The 20141-nt window shown below is 45.7% G+C and overlaps 1 protein-coding gene across 2 annotated transcripts in view; it reads left to right on the top strand.

Moving 5' to 3' along the window:
- The first annotated feature begins 1407 nt into the window (after positions 1-1407).
- The window catches only part of ecd (ecdysoneless homolog (Drosophila)), a 36955-nt gene continuing 18221 nt past the window's right edge, over positions 1408-20141 (top strand). Inside the window, exons 1-8 of one of the 2 annotated variants that reach the window (XM_078199378.1) lie at positions 1408-1415; positions 1482-1727; positions 5392-5509; positions 5656-5743; positions 7070-7248; positions 7573-7765; positions 8118-8246; positions 15718-15849. In XM_078199378.1, the coding sequence (XP_078055504.1) occupies positions 1517-1727; positions 5392-5509; positions 5656-5743; positions 7070-7248; positions 7573-7765; positions 8118-8246; positions 15718-15849 (1050 nt within the window). In that variant the 5' untranslated portion in view covers positions 1408-1415; positions 1482-1516. Of the gene's footprint in view, positions 1416-1481; positions 1728-4702; positions 4838-5391; positions 5510-5655; positions 5744-7069; positions 7249-7572; positions 7766-8117; positions 8247-15717; positions 15850-20141 lie in introns of those variants that run through there. The other variant, XM_078199379.1, reaches the window with a different exon arrangement.

Below are 20141 nucleotides of genomic sequence, written 5' to 3'. Positions count from 1 at the left end.
CATGGATTTATGGGAAAAGGTTTTAGTTCAGCACATTTTCACTGGCATGCCATTTTTTATGGACACCTTAGGAGCGCTAAATGTGGGATGGTTCATACAATTATCACTCACTAGCTCCAGGAGGATTTGCAGTGAATCGTATAGATATTACCGGGACTGGAAGGTTTGAATTATAAGGAGAGGCTGGGACTTTTTTTTCCCTGGAACGTAGGAGGATGAGGGGTGACCAGATAGAGGTTTATAATACCATGAGGGGCATAGATAAGGTGAATAGCCAAGGTCTTTTCCCCAGGGTAGGGGAATCCAAAATTTAGAGGGCATAGGTTTAAGGTGAGAGGGAAAAGATTTAAAAGGCTCCTGAGGAGAAACTTTTTCACACATAGAGGAATGAGTTGCTAGAGGAGGTGGTAGAGGTGGGTACAATTACAACATTTAAAACATATTTGGACAGGTATGGGAATGGGAAAGGTTTAGAAGGATATGGGCCAAACACAGGCAAATGGGACTAGTTCGGTTTAGGATTCCAAAGATGAGCAAGTTAGGTGGATTGGCCATGTTAAATTGCTCCTTAGTGTCAAGGGGATAAGCAGGGTAAATACGTGGGGATAGGGCCTGGGTGGGATTGTTGTTGGTGCAGGCTCGATGGGTCAAGTGGCCTCCTTTTGTACTGTAGGGATTCTATGATTCTTCTATGAAACATAATCGGCATGGACGAGTTGAGCCAAAGGGCCTGTTTCTGCGCTGCATACATCTCTATGACTCTCAGGTGCGTGGAGTGTGGATAAGCAATGGGGAAGGAATGGAATGATGCTGATCGTGTCTGTAAAGAAGCTCCTGGTGTGTAGCTCAAACACTATTAGGGAACAGAGGGGCAGAAGGGCCTGTTTCGGCATTGCGATGGGACTGGACGACCGCTCCTCCTGCCCTTGCAGCCTCCTCAGCGAATGGTGGAGAGGGTGGAAGGCTGACTGGGCATGAAGCTGGACACAACAACAACAACTTGCATTTCTCTAGCACCTTCAACATGTTTTTTTTTTAAAAACTCCCGAGGGCGACCAGCAGCAATTTAAAACTATATCGGACACTGGGCTGGGATTATAGATTCCCATCACACACCTGTCCACTGGGGATTTAATCAATAATCAATCTGACCATTGGCTCCATCCATTCCAATGGCTTCCCGGTGACGTCACCGGCTGGGTGTCGTCACGGATCTGCGTGACGTAACGTTATGTGTTGACGTCATCGCGTCGCGAGCCACGTGACTGCCCGCCTTACGCTTGACGCCGTTGAGCGCCGGGGAAGACATTAGGTGTGGGACCGATGGGGAAAGGGGAAGATATTTGGTGTGGGACAGATAGGGAAAGGGAAGGTATTAGGTGCGGGACCGATGGGGACAGGGGAAGATATTTGGTGTGGGACCGATGGGGAAAGGGGAAGGTATTAGGTGCGGGACCGATGGGGACAGGGGAAGGTATTAGGTGTGGGACCCGAGGTGGGTGCATTCGGCACGGTTATGGAGGGTTTGCTGGAGGAGCGGCGCAGCGAGTGGCCGCAGGACACTGTGGCCTACAGGCTTTATCACCCCGGCGGAGCCCAGGAGCCCGCGGTTTGCCGGGCGGAGTTGGAGCAGCAGCTGGAGAGGATAGTGGGCCGCTTGGCTCTGCTGTGTGCCGGCTACATCTGGCACAATGAGGCCTTCAGGCTGCAGTACACACCGGGCCGGGGTGAGTGCCTGGACCCTGATCCCCACACACTCCCCTCCACCCCCCCCCCCCCCCTTTCAGAGCAGCCAACCTCTGGCTCCCGGTGTAAATATTTATAGAATCATTGGGATATACAACAGGGAAACAGACCCATAAATAAAAGCAAATTACTGCGGGTGCTGGAATCTGAAACCAAAAGAGAAAATGCTGGAAAATCTCAACAGGTCTGGCAGCATCTGGAAGGAGAGAAAAGAGCTGACGTTTTGAGTCCAGATGACCCTTTGGTCCAACTTGTCCATGCCGACCAGGTTTCCTAAACTGAACTAGTCCCATTTGCCTGTGTTTGGCCCATATCCCTCTAAACCTTTCCCATCCCTGTACCTGTCCAAATGTCTTTTAAATGTTGTGATTATACCCACCTCTACCACCTCCTCTGGCAGCTCATTCCATATCAGCTCCACCCTCTGTGTGAAAAGGTTGCCCCAGGGATCCCTTTTAAATCTTTCCCCTCTCACCTTAAACCTATGCCCTCTAGTTTTGGACTCCCCTACCCTGGGGAAAAGACTGTGGCTATTCATCTTATCAATACCTTTCATGATTTTATAAACCTCTGTAAGGTCACCCCTGATCCTCCTATGCTCCAGTGCAAAAAAAAGTCCCAATCTCTCCTTATATTTCAAACCTTCCAGTCCCGGGAACATCCTTGTAAATCTTTTTTGCACCCTTTTCAGTTTAATATCCTTTCTATAATAGGGTGACCAGAACTGTACACAATATTCCAAATGTGGCCTTAATGTCCTGTACAGTTGTAACACAACATTCTGACTCCTGTACTCAGTGCTCTGACCGATTAAGGCAAGTGTGCCAAATGCTACCTTCATCACCTTGTCTACCTGTGATACCATTTTCAAGGACTATGTATCTGCACCCCCAGGTGTCTCTGTTTGATAACAGTCCCCAGGGCCCTACCATTGACAGTGCAAGTCCTGCCCTGGTTTGTCTTACCAAAATGCAACACCTCTCATTTATCTGAATTAAACTCCATCTGCCATACCCTCGGCCTACTGGCCCAGTTGATCAAGATCCCGTTGTAGTCTTAGATAACCACCTTCACTGTCCACTTCACTACCAATTTTGGTGTCATCTGCAAACCCACTAACCATGCTGCCTATGTTCTCATTCAAATTGTTGATATAAATGAGAAACAACTGTGGACCCAGCACCGATCCCTGTGGCACACCACTGGTCTCAGGCCTCCAGTCTGAAAAACAACCCTCTACCACCACCACCACCACCCTCTATCTCCTACCGGGAAGCCAATTTTGTATCCAATTGGCTAGTTGTCCCTGGATCCAACCTTGCTGACCAGTCTACTGTGTGGTACCTTGTCCAAGGCCTTGCTAAAGTCTGTGTAGACAATGTCAGAATCCCCTCCAACAACTTACCCACCACTAACGTTAGGCTCACCGATCTGTAGTCCCAGGCCTTTCCTGCTGCCTTTCTTAAATAATGGCACAACCTTTGCCTTCCTCCAGTTTTCCGACACCTCACCTGTGACTGTCGATGATGCATTTCTATTGAATTAATTAATAAAATCTTACCATGGCAGATTTGTCACACTATCAATACAGTGGCCCTAGTGTCAGTGTCAATACTAGGAGGAGGATATTATTATACTTGTTTAAAAAAATGACAAAGACAGTTTCCATTGTAAAGGAGAATGCAGGAATATGCAATATAATAACTTTAAATTGGAAGCAGAAATACATCCGGTATTGATCCAACTATGCCTCTAACCTACTTCACCATAGAATTGCAATGGCCCTGACTGCCTGTGCTCAATGCCATTGAAGATACCTGTATATTTAATGCATTTTTCTTTACCTTTCATGTATTTGGTTTTGTTTAGACAGAAGCACCAGTAAGTGCTAGTCATTCATTGACGCTTTCCGCGCCCGCTGGGCACCGCAGGGGTTGGGGTGCATTATTGACCCTAATAATCACATTTTAATTTGATGTTTTTAAGTTTCCTTTGTACTTTGATTTCTGTTCGAGCTGTTCCCCCTCCTTTTTGGGGAGCTGCCCCTTTTACTTTGTCCTGATTTAATCTGAGTTTGTTTACTTGGTTTGGTTTGACCTAAAAAGAGGACAAACGCCTTGGAATGGTTCCAAAGGGGAAGAGAAGGGTTGTGCACAAGGGATGGGGAAGGTAGAGGCAGTAAAGGAAACAGAAAGTGTAGGTGAAGAGGTCCATTGTACACAGTTGTGACAATGGAGTAGAAGGTCTCAAGATTTGATACATGATCTGGGCTTTATACTCGCCTTCCCTCTTGCATCCTCCCCGCCCACCCCCCCCCCCCACCCCCTTTTTGGCCAAGGTATCAGTTGCCTTCATGTTGTACCCTTGAACTCCCTTCTTGAAAGACATTTCCTCATTGCTTCTTGCTCCTCCTTTAAAAACCTTCTTAAAATATATCTTTTTATCCTAGTTACCTCTCCTAAACTTTGTTCCCCCAAGCAACAACTCATTCTTCTTACTCGATCCTGGAAAGTGTACCCAAAGAGAAAACGCTGGAAAATCTCGGCAGGTCTGGCAGCATCTGTAAGGAGAGAAAAGAGCTGACGTTTTCGAGTCCAGACAACCCTTTGCTGGAAAGTGTCTTGGATTGTTTACTTTGCATTAAATAATTCTTTCCTTCTCCCTTAGATACTCTGAGTGGGATGTTTTGTCTGTATAGCTCACAAGAAACAACACGTTTTACTGCATCCCAAACATGTGGCAATAATAAATCAATATAAATTGTAAGATGTGGTGAGATGGCTGGCTTCAGCCAGGATACCATTAGTTGCCACGTGTCTGAACTAATGATGTAGAAACAAAATTTGTGTCCAATATTTCTTCCAAGCATCACTATTAGAAATGCTGAGGTGTGATTTATAGAAGGGAGTAGGATCAGATTTGTTTGTAATGAACTCATTGTCAAATATTCCTTCAGAACTTTCCATCCAAGTACACAAGTGAAGGGAGTTCGATTGTGGAGGAGCTTGGGTATCCATGTTATGACATCCTTCTCGCAAGAGTCATTGGCTTCAGTAATGAAAGAGAGAGAAAATTCTACTTCGTTAAGACGGTACACATCTGAGATAGAATCATAGAATAGACTCCCGACAGTGCAGACGGAGGTCTTTTGGCCCATCGAGTCTGCACCGACCACAATCCCACCCAGGCCCTATTCCCGAAACCCCACATATTTACCTTGCTAATCCCTCTGATACTAGGGTCAATTTAGCACGGCCAATCCACCTAACCTGCATATCTTTGGACTGTGGGAGGAAACCGGGGCACCCGGAGGAAAGCCACGCAGACACGGAGAATGTGCAAACTCCACACGGACAGTGACCCAAGCCGGGAATCGAACCCAGGTCCCTGTGAGGCAGCAGTGCTAACCACTGTGCCACCGTGCTGCCCCTAATAGTAGGAAAAAGGGAAGCTGCGCTCCTGAGCCAGATTTGGATGCCAGTGGTTGGAAGATGTTTTCTCATTTTCCGCTTGTGTGGTTTTTTTGCTGCATCTTGTACACACTGATCCATCACTAAATGTTTTGGTTTTAGTACAGAACACTAGCCAGTTAATGTACCATGGCTGAGTATGTTTCAGATGACAATGCAAAGCTTTTCCTTTTAGGAGATGTTCCTGGCCACATTGGTGGTGTCACAAACTTTGGTGATAATGTGGATGATGAATGGTTGATCGTGTACCTTATTCAGCAGATCACCAAGGAGTTCCCCAACTTGGTGGCAAGGTATGGAATCCCTTGGCGTTAGTTACTGTAAAATCAAAATTACAAATTTGATTTGTTCTGAGTTGCTGCAGAGGAAGAGACAATATAATTTATTCAGCTTTCATCTATATTTCACGTTAACATCGAATCTTTGTTTTTGTGCATAGTGTTGAGGATAACGATGGGGACTTTCTGTTGATTGAGGCTGCTGAGTACCTTCCCAAATGGTTAAACCCTGACACTAGTGCAAACCGGGTAAGAAAACCTCCACTCTATTCCTCACCACTTCCCAATGAGGGTGATGAGTCACATTGGACCTCTGGTTGTTTACTGAAGTTGCCATTCTTTCAGTTTGTGCGTGTAGTAGCTATCCCCGAGCCTAAACTGTCCCTCCTGGTGTGATAGTACTGTGTAGCACAGTGGTTAGCACTGCTGCTTCACAGCTCCAGGTTTGAATCTATGCATCAATGGGGCTGATTTGGAAATAGAACGGTCGTAAGCTAGAAAGTAAAGTAACTTCCTTACATTTTTAAAGATTGTTCAACTGTTAATGGTTAAGCTGCTTCATTTGTTAGAGTTGATTTTCACAGTAACGTCATTGCAGTGTTACTGTAAGCCTACTTGCGATACGAATAAAAATAAATAAACAGTTATATTTAAATTGTTATTAAATAAAGTTTTGTTTCACTATAAGAATTCCCGACTTTGTCAGTGGAATCGTTCCTGAAAAGAAATATCCTGTCCTCACAATGCCAAAATAGAAAATTGTTGGAGTCTGGCCTGATATTGTACCTTGGGTTCTGGTCTGGGACCCTAACACTGGAGAGCAATCAGAAATGGGAAAACTAATTTCCCCATCTCCACCAAGAACAGTGACACTGGAACCAACTGTGTAGCACTGGCATTGTCTCATTAGACAATAGAAATTACCTGGAGAGTGTCCAGCCTCAATGCTTCTCCTCTCTGTACTATAAAAGCAGTCATTTCTCTTTGACAACCTTGTCTTAAATTAGAACAATTCCACCCAGGCCGTATCCTCGTAACCTCACGTATTTATCCTGCTAGTCCACCTGACACTAAGGGGCGATTTAGCACGGCCAATCTACCTAACCCACACATCTTTGGAGTGTGGGAGGAAACCGGAGCATCTGGACGAAACCCACGCAGCCACGGGGAGAACGTGCAAACCCCACACAGACAGCCACTCGAGGCCAGAATTGAACCCGGGTCCCTGGTGCTGTGAGGCAGTCGTGCTAACCACTGTGCATGAAAGACCAGAAAATGTAAAGACTTTTTATACTGGATTGATATTTTTAAGAAAATAGTGGTTTTCCTGTGGCACTACTGCAGGTTATAAAGCATGCCCTGATTAACGGGGACTGACTAACTGAGTTAACCATAGCTTGGTAACACTGAGTGTTATCTAATAGGTTGACCAGTGGCATCAGGCAAGTTACGTAGCTTCATGCAGTTATTTTTCTACTCTTCTTTCCTGCTTGCAATTCTATTGAAAGATTTTTATTCCTGACTATGTTGCGTTTTGCAGAAAACGTAGCTTTTATTGTTTCTGCTGTTCTGTAGGTATTTTTCTATCGTGGAGAGTTGCACATCATCCCAATCCCTCAGAATCCAGGGGAACTCTCTTGGTTACCAGCGAGCGATCCCACCATCCTACAAGCCCTCAACCTGCTCACTACTCACTCTGATAGGTGCCTGGCAGCAGAACCCATTCGCAAAGCTATAAGGAAACGCATTGAAAGGTAACTGGAATTAGTTCTGAATCTTTATTAAAATTGCATTTAGCCAATGCATTCTTATTCTCTCTCACACTCTTTCTTTCTCTGCAAAACTACACACTTTCAGAGACAGCCACAGATTAGCCTGCTGGAGAGCTTTGAGTCTCCCCCACACAATGGGTATTCTGGAATTGTGCACTTGTTCTGATGATGATTGGAATTTCACTCATAATATGATGCCACTCCACAAGAGTTCTTTCTTACGTAATCTGTAATTACTTCCTAGATTTCTGACCCTTTCAACCCTCCTTTCTTCAGTCTTAAGTGTTACTTCTTTGTCTTCCGCAGTTACCCAGAAAAGATTCACGCAGACAGACATCGAGCTTGCTGCTATGTTCCAGCGGGGATCGCTGCAGTGCTGAAGCATCGTCCTGACCTGTTGGCACCTGCCGTCCAGGCCTTCTACCTGCGCGATCCTATTGACCTACGCGCTTGCCGCCCCTTTAAACGCTTTCTCCCCAAGACCCGTGTAATGACTCTGGTAAGGGCCTTCACCATAAGCTGTAGAAAATATTGCACCATCGGATTTGGTTGATGGCTGGATACAATGTGATGGGTTAAAGGAAAAAGAACGACGTGCATTTATGTAGCACCTTTCATGACTACCAAATGTCCCAAAGTGCTTTACAGCGAATTAAGGACTTTTGAAGAGTAGGACAGACAATATACAGTTGTAAGTTACATCTTGGGTTTCTTATGTAGGTTGGGCATAGGAAGCAGCTATTAATTTATTACAAGCACTGCACCTAAGCATAATAACATAATAATGTACTTCTGAATGTATTATCCAAAGGGGAATCAGTTCTTAAATGTCCCCTTGCATTTCCTTTTAGGTGACATTTACAAAATGTCTGTACGCCCAATTACAGCAGCAGCACTTCGTGCCAGATAGACGGAGTGATTACACGCTGCCACCACAATCCAACCAGTATTTCAAAGCACACGAACTGGGCATGAAACTGGTAGGTAATATGGAATGTGGGTTTTTTCGGATTCCTTGCCTGTCCTACTGCTGTTTTAAAAGCGATTATACTTGGACTGGCTTCCTGCGGTGAGCAACCTGGTTATTGTTTGAAAGATGCTGGGAAGGTGTAGGGGGGTAGCAGTGGCCTTAAATATTACATCCAGTTGTAGAAACATAAGAACTAGGAGCAGGAGTAGGCCATCGAGCCCCTCGAGCCTGCCCCGCCATTCATTAAGATCATGGCTGATCTGAAGTGGATCAGTTCCACTTACCCGCCTGATCCCTATAACCCCTAATTCCCTTACCTATCAGGAATCCATCTATCCGTGATTTAAACATATTCAACGAGGTAGCCTCCACCACTTCAGTGGGCAGAGAATTCCAGAGATTCACCACCCTCAGAGAAGAAGTTCCTCCTCAACTCTGTCCTAAACTGACCCCCCTTTATTTTGAGGCTGTGCCCTCTAGTTCTAGTTTCCTTTCTAAGTGGAAAGAATCTCTCCACCTCTACCCTATCCAGCCCCTTCATTATCTCTATAAGATCCCCCCCCAGCCTTCTAAATTCCAACAAGTACAAACCCAATCTGCTCAGTCTCTCCTCATAATCAACACCCCTCATAAGAACATAAGAACATAAGAAATAGGAGCAGGAGTAGGCCATCTAGCCCCTCGAGCCTGCCCCGCCATTCAATAAGATCATGGCTGATCTGACGTGGATCAGTACCACTTACCCGCCTGATCCCCATAACCCTTAATTCCCTTACCGATCAGGAATCCATCCATCCGCGCTTTAAACATATTCAGCGAGGTAGCCTCCACCACCTCAGTGGGCAGAGAATTCCAGAGATTCACCACCCTCTGGGAGAAGAAGTTCCTCCTCAACTCTGTCTTAAACCGACCCCCCTTTATTTTGAGGCTGTGTCCTCTAGTTTTAACTTCCTTACTAAGTGGAAAGAATCTCTCCGCCTCCACCCTATCCAGCCCCCGCATTATCTTATAAGTCTCCATAAGATCCCCCCTCATCCTTCTAAACTCCAACGAGTACAAACCCAATCTCCTCAGCCTCTCCTCATAATCCAAACCCCTCATCTCCGGTATCAACCTGGTGAACCTTCTCTGCACTCCCTCCAATGCCAATATATCCTTCCTCATATAAGGGGACCAATACTGCACACAGTATTCCAGCTGCGGCCTCACCAATGCCCTGTACAGGTGCATCAAGACATCCCTGCTTTTATATTCTATCCCCTTCGCAATATAGGCCAACATCCCATTTGCCTTCTTGATCACCTGTTGTACCTGCAGACTGGGCTTTTGCGTCTCATGCACAAGGACCCCCAGGTCCCTTTGCACGGTAGCATGTTTTAATTTGTTTCCATTGAGATAGTAATCCCATTTGTTATTATTTCCTCCAAAGTGTATAACCTCGCATTTATCAACGTTATACTCCATTTGCCATATCCTCGCCCACTCACTCAGCCTGTCCAAATCTCTCTGCAGATCTTCTCCGTCCTCCACACGATTCACTTTTCCACTTATCTTTGTGTCGTCTGCAAACTTCGTTACCCTACACTCCGTCCCCTCCTCCAGATCATCTATATAAATGGTAAATAGTTGCGGCCCGAGTACCGATCCCTGCGGCACGCCACTAGTTACCTTCCTCCAACCGGAAAAACACCCATTTATTCCGACTCTTTGCTTCCTGTCGGATAGCCAGTCCCCAATCCACTTTAACACACTACCCCCAACTCCGTGTGCCCTAATCTTCTTCAGTAGCCTTTTATGGGGCACCTTATCAAACGCCTTTTGGAAATCCAAAAACACCGCATCCACCGGTTCTCCTCCATCAACCGCCCTAGTCACATCTTCATAAAAATCCAACATGTTCGTCAAGCACGACTTTCCCCTCATGAATCCATGCTGCGTCTGATTGATCGAACCATTTCTATCCAGATGCCCTGCTATCTCCTCTTTAATAATGGATTCCAGCATTTTCCCTACTACAGACGTTAAGCTGACCGGCCTATAGTTACCCGCCTTTTGTCTCCTTCCTTTTTTAAACAGCGGCGTAACATTAGCCGTTTTCCAATCAACCGGCACTACCCCAGAATGCAACGAGTTTTGATAAATAATCACTAACGCATCCACTATTACCTCTGACATTTCTTTCAATACCCTGGGATGCATTCCATCCGGACCCGGGGACTTGTCCACCTTCAGTCCCATTAGTCTACCCAGCACTGCCTCTCTGGTTACATTAATTGTATTAAGTATTTCTCCTGCTGCCAACCCTCTATCGTTAATATTTGGCAAACTATTTGTGTCCTCCACCGTGAAGACCGACACAAAAAACTTATTTAAAGACTCAGCCATATCCTCATTTCCCACTATTAACTCCCCCCTCTCGTCCTCCAAGGGTCCAACATTCACTCTAGCCACTCTATTCCTTTTTATATATTTATAAAAACTTTTACTATCATTTTTTATATTAATTGCTAGCCTAGCTTCATAGTCTATCCTTCCTTTCTTTATCGCTTTCTTAGTCTCTCTTTGTTGTTTCTTAAATTTTTCCCAATCACTTGTTTCTCCACTATTTTTGGCCACTCTGTACGCAGCTGTTTTTATTTTAATACTCTCCTTTATTTCCTTCGTTATCCACGGCTGGTTCTCCCTTTTCTTACAATCCTTGTTTTTTGCTGGAATATATTTTTGCTGAGAACTGAAAAGGATCTCCTTAAAAATCCTCCACTGTTCCTCAGCTATCCTACCTGCCAGCCTGCTCTCCCAGTCTACCTTAGCCAATTCATCCCTCATCCTATCATATTTCCCTCTGTTCAAACAGAGGACACTGGTTTGGGACCAAACTTTCTCCTATTCCATCTGAATCAGAAATTCGACCATATTGTGGTCACTAGACCCAAGAGGGTCCTTCACAATAAGATCCTTAATTCTACCTACCTCGTTACACAATACCAGATCCAAAATAGCTCGTTCCCTCGTCGGTTCCGTAACATGCTGTTCAAGGAAACTATCCCGACAGCATTCTAAGAACTCTTCCTCCATTCCACCCTTACCGACTTGAGTCTGCCAGTCAATGTGCATGTTGAAGTCCCCCATGATTATTGCCGTTCCGTTTTTACACGCATCCCTTATCTGCTTGTTTATAGCCCTCCCCACCTCAACATTATTATTTGGGGGCCTATATACCACACCTACTAGTGTCTTTCTCCCTCTACTATTCCTCATCTCTACCCATAACGATTCCACGTTTTGTTCCTCAGAGCCTATGTCATCCCTCAGTACTACCCTGATATTATCTCTTATTAATAGCGCGACCCCACCACCTTTTCCTTCCTGTCTATTCTTCCTAAACGCCTGATACCCCTGGATATTCATCTCCCAGTCCTGGTCACCTTTCAGCCACGTTTCTGTAATGGCCACTAGATCGTACCCACTCGTGCTGATTTGCACCATCAACTCATATACCTTGTTCCGAATGCTTCGTGCATTCAGGCAAAGTGTCCTTATTCCAGCTTTTATCTGGACCCGCTTTGATGAGTCGCGAACACCCTCTCCCTCTACTCCCTTATCTAAATTACCGCCTTCATTCACTTGCACCCTCTCCTCTACCATTAATTTTGTAATTCCCCTTACCCCTGCATCCTCCACCCCATCAATTAGTTCCTTGATCCTAGTCAACTCTTCTAGCTCCCCTCCCCCCAACCTATCTAGTTTAAATTCTCCCCAGTAACTTTAGCCAACCTACCGGCCAGGATATTGGTCCCCGTGTGATTCAAGTTCCACCCGTTTTTTGTATACAGATCACCCCTGCCCCTAAAGAGGTCCCAATGGTCCAGGAACCTGAATCCCTGCCCCCTGCACCAGTCCCTCAGCCACACATTCATCTTCCACCTCACTCCATTCCTGCCCTCACCTTCCCGTGGCACAGGCAGTAATCCTGAGATTACTACCTTTGCTTTCCTCTTTCTCAGCTGTCTCCCTAATTCCCTGTACTCCCTTTTCATGACCCCTTCTCCCTTCCTACCCACATCAGCGGTACCAATATGTACCGCTACCTCAGGCTCCTCTCCCTCCCACCTCAGGATTTCCGGGACGCGACTAGCGACATCCTGGATCCCGGCCCCAGGGAGGCAGACCACCATGCGAGAATCCCGCCTACCTCCGCAGAAACGCCTGTCTGTCCCCTTCACCATCGAGTCCCCGATTAATACCGCCTTCCTCCTCTTTTCCTTAGCCCTCTGAGTTACAGGGCTGGACTCCACTGCAGAGACACGGCCACTGCTGCTTCCCCCAGGCGGGCTGTCCCCCCCAGCAGTACTCAAGCAGGAGTACTTGTTGTGCAGGGGCAAATCCACTGGGGTGCTCTCAACCACCCTAGCCTTACCCTTCCTGGCCATCACCCACTTGGCCTCCTCCCGTTGCCCTGGTGTGACCACCTGATGATAGCTCTTGTCTATCACCTCCTCATTCTCCCTCATCAGCCTAAGATCCTCGAGCTGCAGTTCCAGCTCCCTAACACGGTCCCTCAGGAACCGCAGCTCGACACACCCCTCACAGATGTGGATGTCCGGGAGGCCAGATGCCTCCAGGACCTCCCACATCCTACACTGGGAACAACACACTGGTTTCACACTCATACTGGACACTTTATGTCAAGTAAGACAGTGAAAAGTTAATAAGAGTGTAAGGAAACAAAAAAATAAATAATTAATTAAAGTCAGAAAACCCACTCTCTTACCCTCAGCCTGCTCCTGGGAACAAATCCCTGATATTAACAACTGATATTAAACCCAAACAACTGAGATTAAACCCAAACAACTGAGATTAAACCCAAACAACTGATATTAAACCCAGAACAACTGAGATTAAACCCAGAACAACTGAGATTAAACCCAAAACAACTGAGATTAAACCTAAACAACTGATATTAAACCCAAACAACTGATACTAAATCCAAACAACTGAGATTAAACCCAAACAACTGATACTAAATCCAAACAACTGATATTAAACCCAAACAACTGATACTAAATCCAAACAACTGATATTAAATCCAAACAACTGAGATTAAACCCAAACAACTGATACTAAATCCAAACAACTGATATTAAATCCAAACAACTGATACTCATCTCTGGTATCAACCTGGTGAACCTTCTCTGCACTCCCTCCAAGGCCAATATATCCTTCCGCAAATAAGGGGACCAATACTGCACACAGTATTCCAGCTGCGGCCTCACCAATGCCCTGTACAGATGCAGAAAGATATCTCTGCTTTTATATTCTATCCCCCTTGCGATATAGGCCAACATCCCATTTGCCTTCTTGATCACCTGTTGCACCTGCAGACTGGGTTTTTGCGTCTCATGCACAAGGACCCCCAGGTCCCTCTGCACAGCAGCATGTTGTAATTTCTTTCCATTTAGATAATCCAATTTGTTGTAATAAACCCGGGCCGGGGGGTAGGGGGGCGCGGGGGGGGGGGGGGGGGGGGGGCAGGGCAGACATTCAGACACTAAAGCTGTTGCAGAGCGGGAGTCACAAGGTTCCCACGTGTTAAGAGCGCTAAGTTATGAGGAAAACCTGGAGAAATTTGATCTTTTGGGGCGACACCGGTTAGCACTGCTGCCTCACTGCACCAGGGGCCCGGTTCAATTCCCCTCTTGGGCCACTGTCTGCACATTTTCCCCATATCTGCGTGGGTTTCCTCTGGGTGCTCCGGTTTTCTCCCACAGTCCGAAAGTAGTGCTGATTAGGTGCATTGCCCGTGCTAAATTCTCCCTCAGTGTACCCGAACAGGAGTGTGGCGACGAGGGGATTTTCACAGTAACTTAATTGCAGTGTTGATGTAAGCCTACTTGTGACACTAATAAATAAACTTTAATTTTTAAGTTTGGAATCCCTGAGAGATGACCTTTATGGGTAATCGTTATAGTTAAGAATATAAAAGGGACCAGTTCCATGTATTAACATTAATTTCACGAGCCAGAAAATGGGATTTGGGTAAACGGCAGATTTAAGGTTGATATCAGGAAAGCCTCTTGACACAGTGATCAGCACCTTGAGCAGGTGAGAATAGTGGAGGCAAAATCCCTGGAATAATTTAAATGACAATTCAATGATGCAGTGGCAGCCAGAGAGAAAATATAAAAAGATACAGGGAAATTTGACTGGAGGAGAGTTCCAGTTTTTAGGAACTAGCACCAGTATCAGTACTACCGAGTGACCACAAGCTCTGCTATAAACTCCATGAGGAAAACACCCATGAATCATTAATTGGTGAGTTTACAAGTAAGGTTTTGATTACCAATTTAAAAAGTGTTTCTTTATTCCTAATTTTTGCTTTTTCCCATCCATCGGAACCCATCTTGTTTCCCTCCATCTCCCTCTCCATTTTCTTGCATGGTTTTAAGAGCTGCTCACTATCCTTTCACAGGATTTCTCCTTCACCTTATGGTGGGTATTTGATAAAAATAATACGGCGGCACAATGGTTAGCACTGCTGCCTCACAGCACCAGGAACCCGGGTTCAATTCCAGCCTTGGGTCACTCTGTCTGTTTGGAGTTTGCATGTTCTCCCCGTGTCTGCGTGGGTTTCCTCCGGGTGCTCCGGTTTCCTCCCACAGTCCAAAGATGTGTAGGTTAGGTGGATTGTCCATGCTAAATTGTCCCTTGGTGTCCAAAGATCTGTAGGTTAGGTGGATTGGCCATGCTAAATTTGCTCCTTAAGGTCCAAAGATGAGTAGGTTAGGAGGTTCAGTGAAATGAATGTATGTGGTTACGGGGATCGAGCAGGGGGTGAGCTTGGGTAAGCTGCGCTGTCAGAGAGTCGGTGTGGCCTCGATGGGCCCAATGGCCTCGTTCTGCAATGGCGGAATGAAAAATTACAATTTAAATGAGTTACAGAGAATGCTCAAATATCACATTCTCCAGCTAGTACCTGTAGTCCCCAAATTAAGAAAAGTGACTTTCAACGTGCTTTTTCTGATGTTATGTTAATTTTTAACTTTCTGTTTGTCTGTCTCTGCTGTTTGGTTAATCAGCTTTCCAACATCATCTATCCTCGAGGTACTGGAGGTTTGTGAGATAGAAGAACGGGTTCATGGATGAGAGGAGGTGTGGAGGGATATGGTCCAAGTGCAGGTCAGTGGGACTAGGCATAAAATGGTTCGGCACAGACAAGAAGGGCCAAAAGGCCTGTTTCTGAGCTGTAATTTTCTATGGTTCTAAGGGGAGATAGTTGAGATCTAACACAGGTAGAGAATTCAAACTGCCTCCTGCCCAAATCTCAAATCATACCCTAGCTGACAACTTAAGGTGGCCAAGTGTCTTTTGAAGATGGTTTGTTTACTGCACTGTTTTACTTACTGTTCTTTTATGAATACTTTGTACTGTTAAACTTGTTTTAATGTTTGTATCGTATCTATTTTATATCTTTCGTAATCCAGGCCCATGGCTTTGAGATCCTGTGTTCCAAGTGTTCGCAGTCCTTGCCTAGTTCCAAGACGGAAAGCAGCATTTCCAGTGACCCACTCTGGGAAGGTTTTCTAAACAGTCTGAAGAAGAACAACTATTTCAGGGTAAGGTCTACAGCTGCGTTCAGTGACTAGCGTCTCTTCAGCATTGCTGGAGTGTTACGGCTGAGCTTGTTCAGTTAAGTTGCAGTTAATCTTTGTCAGAGTTTTAACGTCCATGTCACGGGTTTTTAAAAGAGATTAATTCAGCCACCCTCCCCCATCTCTGCACTTGTGCCTCTGTATGTTTTTTTCTGCCCCAGATCTCCACTGTTTCTAATTTGAATAAGCAAGCAGATGAATGGACAAATTCTGTTGTGCAGAAGTAACATTCGTGCCCAGTTTAAGTGTAACAGGGGGCTGAGGTATTTTCTTGAACCTAACATCATAACTGTGACTGCACTTTATAAAAAGAAACTGATTTATTTATTCATTCATTCCTGGGACATGGGTGTCGCTGGCTGGCCAGCATTTATTGCCCATCCCTAGTTGCCCCTTGAGAAGGTGGTGGTGAGCTGCCTTCTTGAATCGCTGCAGTCCATGTGCTGTGGGTTGACCGACAATGCTATTAGGGAGGGAATTCCAGGATTAATTGGCTGTAAAGCAGTTGAGGACATCCTGAGGTTGCGAAATGTTGCAGATCCTTCTTTTTGTTCTATCTGTATTTGAACTATTCTCCCAGAGAAATAGCTGCGTATTTGAATTCTGGATGAACACTGAACAACTTGCACAATAATTCTTCCCTTTTATTGTGAAATTTCAAATGTAGGTAAAGTGGATAGAGCCGTGAAGAAGGCCTATAGTGTGTTAGCGTTTATTAACAGGGGGTTTGAGTTTAAGAGCCGGGGGGTTATGCTGCAACTGTACAGGACCTTGGTGAGACCACATTTGGAATATTGTGTGCAGTTCTGGTCGCCTCACTATAAGAAGGATGTGGAAGCACTGGAAAGAGTGCAGAGGAGATTTACCAGGATGCTGCCTGGTTTGGAGGGTAGGTCTTATGAGGAAAGGTTGAGGGAGCTAGGGCTTTTCTCTTTGGAGCGGAGGAGGTTGAGAGGCGACTTAATAGAGGTTTATAAGATGATGAGGGGGATAGATAGAGTGGACGTTCAGAGACTATTTCCTCGGGTGGATGTAGCTGTTACTGGGGGCATAACTATAAGGTTCGTAGTGGGATATATAGGAGGGATGTACGAGGTAGGTTCTTTACTCAGAGATAGTTGGGATGTGGAATGAACTGCCTGCAGTGATAGTGGAGTCGGACACTTTAGGAACTTTCAAGCGGTTATTGGATAGGCACATGGAGCACACCAGAATGATAGGGAGTGGGATAGCTTGATCTTGGTTTCGGGAAAGGTTCGGCACAACATCGTGGGCCGAAGGGCCTGTACAGTGCTGTACTGTTCTATGTTCTGTGAATTGCATCAAAAGGAAACACGCCCATCCGGGGAAATAAATATTTTCTTATTTTTGGTGGCCAATGATGTGTCGCACACTTTTTCTTGTTAGGGTAGCAAGATAAATGCCTTTATTCTGCTTGGATGTGAACTCCGGTATTGGATTAAAAGTACAATATGTTTCTAATCAAGTTAAACTGACCTGGAGGTCACACTTGAGAACTCCACTTCTACAGAATAGCCCTCCTGTTGTGTTATAAATTCTTATTTCCCACAGCAACTTCTTTGTGAAGCCTGAAAACCTGTGATGCGTAAAACCCTCGAGTAAAACATGCACCACATGTTCACTAAATCCATCGCAGTTTAGAAAAATGAGAGGTGATCTCATTGAAACTTGGCGAACATGATAGATTGCAGAGAGGTTGTTTCCTCTCGCTGGACTGTCTGGAATTGGGGATTATAGACTCGGGAAAATAGGTCAGACATTCAGGACTGTTTTGAGGAAAATTTTCTTCACTGAGAAACTGTTAAATTCTTTACTGCCCCCCCCGCCCCCCCCCCAGGGCTCAGTTGACAAGTGTATTCCAGTCCGGGATTTATAGATTTCTGGGCACAATGGAAATCAGGGGTATTGTGACAGGGTGGGAAAGTGGAGTTGATGTAGGATCAACCATTTTGTTTTATAAATGATGGAGAACATTTGAGGGATTGTATGGCCTACTCCTGATCCCATTTCCTGTATCCGCATTACCTCTGGAGCCCCCAGGGAATCTATCCTTAAACTTCCCTCTTCCTCAACCACAGGCTGCCTCTTGGTGACATTGTCTATTTCCTGGTTGGGGTGGGGGGGTGAAGATGGTGGCACTGGAGATGGTCAGTTTCCTCCTATGTACTGATGATACCCAATTCTTTTTCACCAATGCTCCAGTTTCCTCCCACACTCCAAAGACGTGCTGGATCGGGTGCATCGGCCATGCTAAATTCTCCCTCAGTGTACCCGAGCAGGTGCCGCAGTGTGGCGACGAGGGGATTTTCACAGTAACTTCATTGCAGTGTTGATGTAAGCCTACTTGTGACTAATAAATAAACTTTTGGGCGGCACGGTGGCACAGTGGTTAGCACTGCTGCTTCACAGCGCCAGGGACCCGGGTTCGATTCCAGACCAGGGTGACTGTGTGGAGTTTGCACGTTCTCCCTGTGTCTGCGTGGGTTTCCTCCGGGTGCTCCGGTTTCCTCCCACGCTCCAAAGATGTGTGGATTAGGTTGATTGGCCGTACTAAATTGCCCCTTAGTATCAGTGGGATTAGCTAGATGGTAAATACGTAGGGTTAAGGGGATAGGGCCTGGGTGGGATTGTGGTCAGTGCAGGCTCGATGGGCCGAATGGCCTCCTCCTGCACTGTAGGGATTCTATGATTCTATGAACTTTTTATGAACTCTCTCGACTCCTTCATGGCCTCTGTGTCGTCAGACTGCTGATCTGATAGCACAGTCTCTGATTAGCAACAATTTCCTTTATAAAGCACTGATAAGATTAAAGCTATGATTTTTGACCCAACCACCTCCTGCTCACTACAAACCTCATGTCCTTACCACAGATTCAGTCGCTGTGCTCAGCCACTATCTCGGCTGAGCCAGACTGTTCACAGCCTCAAGGTTCTATTCAGTCCTCCGCAGATTTTCTGATCCATGTCCTGTCCATCACAACGACTGCCTTCACCTATCTCACTTACATCACTCGCCTCAGTACCTGCTTCTAAAACTCACCCTTCATCACCCCCACACTTAACGGTTCCAGTACATTCCTGGCCAGTGTCCATTACCTTCACATGCCCTTTGCCCCTATTATTACTGACCCTCATTGGCTCCTCTACTCTCAATGTTTTAACTTTGAAATTGTGAGTTTAAATTCATTCATTCGCTGTCTCTATATATGTACAACCTCAACCCCAAGGTCTTCAACGTCCCTCTTTTTTTTCCCTCCGCCCCTTCAAAAACTTTCCGTTCCTCAGACTTTGCCCCAGCTTCCCCCCCCCCCCCCCCCCCCCCCACCATTGGTGGCCACTTATACTGAAATTCCCTCACTGAATCCCCCTGCCTTACTACCTCTCTCTCCCCTCACCATCTCGCTCTCTCTTTCCACCATTAAACCCCTTCTTAACATCCACCTCTTTAACCAAGCTTTTGCTCACTGCTCTAATCCCCTCTCCTTTAGCTTTCTGCTTGTTTCTTCATTAAACCTCTGTGAAGCAGCGAGGGGCATTTCTTTCTACATTGACAATGATGTTATAAATTCTACAGAGTCCTTGTGATCCTAAATGAGACCTTGTCTATTCACCCAGCTGTGCCAAAGCATTTGACTAGTGGTGCCAAGCAAATTGCATCTCTTGTTTTTCTCAATAAAACTCAGGATCTGTTTGATTCTGTTTGGGTGGCACGGTGGCACAGTGGTTAGCACTGCTACCTCGCAGCGCCAGGGACCCGGGTTCAATTCCCGGCTCGGATCGCTGTCTGTGCGGAGTCTGCACGTTCTCCCCGTGTCTGTGTGGGTTTCCTCCCACGGTCCGAAAGATGTGCTGGTTAGGGTGCATTGGCCATGCTAAATTCTCCCTCAGTGTACCACAAACAGATGCCAGTGTGTGACGACTAGGGGGTTTTCACAGTCAATGTAAATCTACTTGTGACTAATAAATAAACTTTACTTTTAATTCTTACCAGCAGATGGCAGCAGTGCACTACTTAATGTTCAGATGCCATTTAGTGAAGCTTTAGTGTTACATTGTTTATGGCGTTGAAATATAAATTTAGCCTCCTACAGATCTCGGTAAACATAGACAACTGCTTGCATTTATGATAGAAGGAACATGTCCCAACACACTTCACAGAGGAGACATTAAAGGAGTGCAGTAGTGGGAGGAGTTAGAGATGACTGAAAGCAAGGTTGAGCAGGTAGGTTTTGAAG

Source organism: Mustelus asterias, chromosome 28, assembly GCF_964213995.1.
Source record: "Mustelus asterias chromosome 28, sMusAst1.hap1.1, whole genome shotgun sequence".
Lineage (NCBI taxonomy): Eukaryota > Metazoa > Chordata > Chondrichthyes > Carcharhiniformes > Triakidae > Mustelus > Mustelus asterias.
The sequence above is the reverse complement of the archived record's forward strand: the minus strand, read 5'-3'. Positions and strand labels throughout refer to the sequence as shown.